General features: G+C 38.3%; 1 protein-coding gene across 1 annotated transcript; it reads left to right on the top strand.

The window, feature by feature from the left end:
* The first annotated feature begins 5,776 nt into the window (after positions 1-5,776).
* LOC140101812 (olfactory receptor 1468-like) lies at positions 5,777-6,718 on the top strand. The gene has a single exon (XM_072126607.1). It carries the CDS (start codon positions 5,777-5,779, stop codon positions 6,716-6,718), a length of 942 nt encoding a protein of 313 aa, XP_071982708.1.
* Positions 6,719-7,385: the final 667 nt, after the last annotated feature.

A 7,385-nucleotide genomic window follows, 5' to 3' on the forward strand; every position in this document is an offset into this window, starting at 1 on the left:
GCAAGGATAACGTGTAGCACTGTACGTATCAGTATTTGGCCTGGTTATGGCGGCAGAGAGGAACCAAAGGAGGTGAGCAAGAAGTGCTGAAATGATTTCCTATGTGAACAAAAGGTTGACGGTATATTTAGTCGATAACACAGCATGGCGGCGACAGAGTGACCAAGTTCCATAACGTATCTGGTGAAACACCCGAAAAATGAGCCTGACACAGCTCGTTTGCTTAGGGGACGACATGTGGAGGCAGCTATGGAGACGACTTTTGGGGGCAGCTATGGAGACGAAATGTGGAGGCTGCTATAGAGACAACGTGTGGTGGCAGCTATTAGATTACGCCACATGTGATTTACAGTACGCTTCACCAGCAGAGAGAATGTGGATTGGGATTTCTGGAGACTAGCTTGCTAAACAGTAGCAGGCAGACTAAGCTAGATGAAATTGCATTTGCACCACTGACAGCACACAAAAGGATTTTGTGCTGTGACGTTCACTTTTGAAAAAAAAATTGGCAGTGCCTAATTCAATCAAACCCCCAATAACTTGTCCCACTTAGCTGTTTGAAATGGATATGTGTGTCACTAAGAGCCAAAAATAACGTTCACAAGTGTCCCTGCAAATTTGTCACAATATGGTAGTAGCTGAAATACTAGTGCCAGCAAGCCCAGCCACAAGCAAATAGAAAAAATAAATAAATAACGCTATTGTAGCCCTTGCAAGGGCTGTTGGGTTCTTGTAGAATCACTCCTGCCTAACACTATTCTAATACAACACCCTAACGCTATCCCTGACCAGCAGCAGCTCTATCCCTAGCAGCATCCAGGCAGAGAATGATCTGAGCACCGCGGCCAATGGCTAGTATATTCCAGGGTCACCTGATCAGGCCAGCCAACCACTGCTATCGACGTGTAAGTGTACCACGTGATGCTGGGTGTACTGCAGAGTCTCCTGGCTTGTGATTGGCTCTGTTTCTGTCCGCCAAAAATTAAAACGGTGGGAGATGCCATTTTCTCGAGCTGGCGAAATATTCGTCCGAGCAACGAGCAGTTGTGAGTACGCTAATGCTCAAAAGAGCATCAAGCTCGGACGAGTATGTTCGCTCATCTGTATTGGAGTGTCGTTCCCTGTGTTTTTTGTCATCCCCTTGGATGTGTATCTCTTGGACAAACCCCTGCATACTTCGGCAGGGGGGGCATGTCTTTGCATGTCATCCTACTGGATACATACCACATGGATACACACCCCATAGCAGGATTGGTTCTTCTTTGTTTTAAGTTATTGTTGAAATAATATGCCATGACTAAGAGTGAGGTGCCACTCAAAACGGGTAAGCTTTATGTCCAATACCCTGTGATATTTTTGAATAAAATAGTCATTACACAGAAAATTTTAGCAGAGACCTTTTGTAAGGGACAAGGGTTATTGCATTATGATGTCTGATAAATAGGTTCGTTTTCAGACATCCTCACATTCCATATAAACAACAACCCAGAAAATATTGGAAAGGGTACCTTTTATGGCTCCACACTACCAGAAAAGGAGTAGGAACATCAGAGGGTAAACAGAGTGGAGACAGTTGGCCAACAGTTGGGACCCGCCTCCCTAAAATTTTACCTAATGGACAAACCATTTCACAATTTTAACACCTAGCTTCATTGTTCTGGGGTTAGTGTTAATTGTAAAACTTTTCCCCACATTTTAAAGGCATAGGAGAGGGCATTGGCATTGGTCCAATACATAACTGAGAATATGAACCAGATGTGAGACTACAACCAATAAGTCATGAGATTTCCACTGTGTGCCTTTCAAAAACTGAATAGCCCTGAACCTACCCACTTCCACGTGTGTTCTAAAACTTGACTCCTCTATTCTTTGGGAAAAATCAGTACCAGGGAGAGAGGGGAGGCTCAAGGAAAAACATGGGAATGTATACAGGCATCTCTACAGCAAACCAGAGTGAAGTCTTATACAACTTCAATTTAAAGGCCAAAGCCGTGGCAGGGATACCAGGGATATTGCAGTAAGCAACTGCTCCACATGGACCCTGGGCTTTAATACATCATGACTACACTGATCAAATATGTCAGACATGTAGAAGCCAGGTGTAGCAGGTGTGTTCTAAAATTCAAGGAGATCAACTCTGCCTGTATTTTTAGATCTGTGGGAACACATCAATGTTGACATTTTACCGGCCTGAACAAAGACAGTCTGAACTTTCAAAAAAGTGTTAAAGAATGAAGAGGAGATTTTAAAAGAAATCCTGAAAAAATACAACATCCTTGGGAAGACATTAATTTCAATTACTGTACAATTTATCAAAAGTATGATGCTGCATGAAAAATCTGGTGTAAGTGCAAGACTTTTCACTTTCAATTAATTGGCTTAGTTTATTCCAGAAACTTTACCAAAATTATGGTTCATTACAACTATTTTTGACATCCTTTTTGTTGTACTAGTTGTAAAAGCACCTGACAAGTATTCTTGATAAATGTAGGGTAGGCAGATTTTTTTGGTATAAATTATAGCAGAATACTGTCTAAAGCATATTGATAAATATGCCTCATTATGTCAAACATTTTTGGCTACGGACAACCATCCAAAAAAAAAGCGAGACACCAGCACTTTGGTTTTAGATATCCCTAGGCAAATCATTTTAAAATAATGTCCACTTCATTCCTTTTGCTAAATGTAAAAAGGTCTTACTCAGAGGTACCTGCAATGATGGCACTGAAATGATGATTGCCACTCCTCTATCTAGTCATTGAACTTTGACGAGTTGGTAGAGGGTATTATCTTTGAAATTGAATAAAATAGGAATCCCTTTTCTCTGGTATTTTCTTGTATGATAAGATACTTTTTATTACCAAATACTGAATGGGATTGTAAGGGACAATATGCAATCCCTTTAAATATTTTTACACTCTGGATAAGCAAGGAAACCTACCATGAGCAATCTACCATCAGATGTAGATCCGATGATGGATTCCTCCTACCTGCCTCTGCCCTAATCTGTAATTAATTAATTCTGGAACCTAACCTGCATAGGCTACTGAGGCTACTAGCCTGGCCGGGCTCTGGGAGCTATTCCTGGTCGGGTACTGGAGGCTACTCCACGGCCCAGTTGCCTACTAAAATAAGGTTTTTAACAAGTTAGGTTAGGTTTCAGGATTATTAAACTATCGATTAGGGTAGAGGGCAGGAGGAATCTACCATCAGATCTATTTCTGATAATAGATTCCTCATGGTTAATTTCCTTTATGCACTGACCTTGACCACAGAGAGGAGAGTTGTGCTGATGCTCATGGAACTGTCATGTGAAAATCTCAATGGCCACACAAAATGTCAAATCATTCTCACATAGTTTAACAAAGTTGCAAAGTTGCTAATATTATAAAATTCATACCAATAAAACAAATGAACTAAAAACACAGTTTCCAATTATTTTTCTTCGGCTGAGGGAAGGATATATAAAAATAATAATAAATTAGTCTACAGAGACAGTACAATAACATTACCATAGGGCCTTATTATCCACAGCAGGGTATATATTCTTTTTCAGTGGGGTGGACATAGATAACTCTCACCAAATGTACAAATGATCTTGAAAATCTTACCCTTAATGTGTTTTGGGCAGATTATAATCAGATTTTAACAAATTATGACCTCTTCACTATCTTAACTAATTACTGTTTTTTAATGTTTAATGGTATTTGATAAACATGTTGGAGGAACATCTTATCTTTTTTGGATCACATTGAAAACTGATGTACTGGTTATGTATTTGTATATGCATATATTTAGATTTTCTAAATCTTCATACTACTGGTAATGTGCACTATATTTAAGAACCAAACATTCTTGGTTAGTCTTTTTTTAGTTTCATTTCTTTAAATGATAAAATCAGTATCAGTAAACCAGTATCTCAGAAGTTTCATTTTATGACCAGCTCTTTAAATTGGAGAGGGTCTGACTCACAGCACCATTGTGCTTCAGCTTTTAGAAGGCACAACAATGCAAATGAAATAACACAGCTTACTCCCCTGAGTAATTTTTGGAAAATGTACTGCAGGCTGAGTACAGCTTGTTCTTTCCAGCCAGGTATACAGATCTGTACCCTTATTTATCCGTCCTCTAGGTTGGATAAGTGCAGATGTGTATCACTGGCAAATCATCTTTATTAAAAAATACATATGTCAAGATAAGCACACATGAGGATATGCTAACCCTATTATTTCAGCCTATGTACAGACAACAATAATGTAAATTATGTTACTGTCTATAGGAGTCTAATGCAGTTTGATTGCCATCCCTGTACTGTACTACAGAGCTTTTACAACTCAAACTGGTGGTGGGATTATGTGTAGCAATGCAACCTCCAAACACTGTCAAGAAAGAAGATGAAGGTATTTCCATTGGAAGGACATCCAACAAACATAAAGGTAACAAATGTACTGTACCTTCCAATAGTTTATGTCTTAACACTTTTTTATGCATCCAAAAAATGACATATCGTAAAATATGCAGTGGTGCATTATAAAATTATAAATCAAATAATCCTGATTATTACCCCCATTGCTGTTATTCTGGACATCTCAAAGGGGATCTCAACCTGTTGAATAAGCCTTATCTGCAAGGAATAAGAGCTCTCCTTACTGAGACTTTGACAAGTAAGGCCATCTTGCAGGCGAGGGAGACTTACAGCAATTGAAGCTCCACTAGGGTATTCTGGGAAATAAAAATACATTTTCCAAGATGGGATAAGGAAAACAATGCCTCTTTTGACTACCTTGTAAGGTATCCCCCTTAACATCAAGCATGCCTTTGAAGAAGCCTAATGACATGATGCAGGATTAAAGCCAAACCAGTAGATCTTTTCCAGAAGGAACAGCTTCTCAACCATATACAAGGGTTTTTTCAATGTCCTAGCATCTTGTCAGTAGAGTTTAGAAACTTATGACTTGGGTAAGAAAGTGGGGGCTTTCCTTACAGAGACCTTAAAATTAAGGGCACCTTGTAGCTATGTGGAGACTTACAGCTATTGATGCTCCACTGGGGGATTCTGGGAAATATGCAAGTATGTGTTCCAGGATGGCATAAGGAAAACATTGCCTCTTATTTGCCAGAGCAAAGATTTGAATTGTGTGGCAAAGGGTTGTTTGACTCCTTGGTAGGTCCAACGTAAAGGTTGCAGAGATAGACCACCCATTCCATTCTAAGGATAATATGTATAAAATACTGAAAAATAGATGTATTTAACAACTTATAGCATCCACCTTCCCACCCATTTGTCTTCGTATTCTTTTTTTTGTTTAGTGTATTTATTTTGGTATATGCAATCTACAGAAACTGAGAGAAGAAAAACCCATAGGTGACCCAAATCTAGTAAAATTACTAGTCATAACTTGAGTGCCAGGGATAAAAAAAAAGTTGCATTTGAAAATTGTGACCCATTTCTGCTCTTCTCTTCAAAAAGACTGGAGTAAGATACAAGGCATGAGAACAGGTATACCTGAAACCTCTTAATAATTCTGGTTTGCTTTCACGCCCCCACGACCAATTTGTACATCATTTGTATTCAATTTTTATTATAAAAAATACCACACAATTAAATTCCAATTTAATTTAAATAAATAAAATAAATGTGTAATCTGTTTTTTAATATTTACTATTTGATTTATTATTTTACAATACAGAATACCGACCCTCACATTAATGTAGTGGTGGACAGCATGACATTTCGTAAAAGTAGATTTTTGCCTCGTGTTTGCCAACTAGTAGAATGAATCAGTCTAGCATTTCAGAGTTCATTCTCCTTGGATTTTCTCTTAATGAAGGTCATAGCATCTATCTATTTACATTTTTTCTTTTAATCTATATTTTAACCCTTGTTGCGAATGTGCTGATTATAATTCTTGTCTACAACAACAATCACCTTCATAGCCCAATGTACCTACTGCTTAGTAATTTTTCTTTCCTGGAGATCTGCTACACAGCAGTTACAGTGCCCAAGATGCTTTCAGATTTGATCAGTCAGAGTCGGTCGATATCCATTGGCGGTTGCATCACTCAATACCATTTTTTTTCTTTGTGTGCTGCAACTGAACATTTCCTCTTGGTTACTATGGCATATGACCGTTATGTGGCTATTTGCTACCCTCTTCATTATGGTGGTATTATGAGCAATACATTTTGTCTGAAACTTATTGCAGCATGCTGGTCTATCAGTGCCTTGTCTCTCACAATCCCAGCTCTTTCTGTAGCCAGGCTTCACTTCTGTGGTCCAAATACAATTGATCATTTCTTTTGTGAATTTAACCCAGTTTTAAAACTTTCCTGTACAGATACCTACATTGCCCAATTTATTTTCAACTGTCTCTCCTGGATTATTATACTCGGATGTTTAATTTGTATTGCTGTCTCTTACATCAAAATCATCGCTGCCATTATAAAAATCCCTTCCAGACATGGTAAAAGAAAAGCCTTTTCTACCTGCACATCTCATCTCACTGTTGTTGGGATATTTTATGGTACAGTCATTTTTATATATCTCCGACCAACAGTGAATGTTCCTTTCCATCAAAATAAAGTTGTGTCTGTTTTTTATATAGTAGTGACTCCAATGTTAAACCCGATAATATACAGCTTCAAGAATGAATTATTAAGGAAAGCTGCCTCCAATTTAATTGATGAATTATTTATGAAACCTGGGCGTAAAATGTAAAAATATAGTCAAATGTATCCATTTTCTCATACTGCATCATAAAGCATATCATATTACCTATGAAAGTCCAATGCTTTAGTTAAAATGTTCTAAGAATTATTGTATTCTTAACTATAGTACCATACATTTAGTAAATCACAGAATAGAAAAATTTTAACAATTCTCCTAAATACAACTTTAAATGTTGTTATTTACTTGTCATTTATTTGTTTTAGTTAATAATTTTTTATTAAATAATACATTGAAAACTGGTTGGGTATATTGGAAACAATGGGGCTCATTTACTAAGGGTCAGAACGCAACACTTTTGTCAGGTTTCCTGAATATTTTCGGTTTGCAGCAGATTGCCCAGATTGCGGCAGATTTTGGCGCACACGATCATATTTTGTACATCGGCGTCGGCCTGCACGCGACAGAAATGGGGGTGGGGGGGCCATCGGACAATTTGCAGAATTTAAAAACGGAAGAAGCACTGGGAAAAAGCAGGTGAATTCCGTAGGACCTTGGCAAAGCAGAGACACATGCAGGAAATCGGGCGCACGATGTTAGTGAATCGTGCCAGACCCGAATCCTCATCGGACAACGGACCACGGGATTGCGACGGGACCGGGTAAGTAAATCTGCCCCACTATGTCATCAGGCCATCTTTGTTTTTGGGTAGATGGCT

Source organism: Engystomops pustulosus, chromosome 1 (genome assembly GCF_040894005.1).
Source record: "Engystomops pustulosus chromosome 1, aEngPut4.maternal, whole genome shotgun sequence".
NCBI lineage: Eukaryota > Metazoa > Chordata > Amphibia > Anura > Leptodactylidae > Engystomops > Engystomops pustulosus.

What these genes read in the sequence shown, in the direction of transcription:
- LOC140101812 (XM_072126607.1), top strand. Translation starts at nt 5,777, where the DNA reads ATGAATCAGTCTAGCATTTCAGAGTTCATTCTCCTTGGATTTTCTCTT.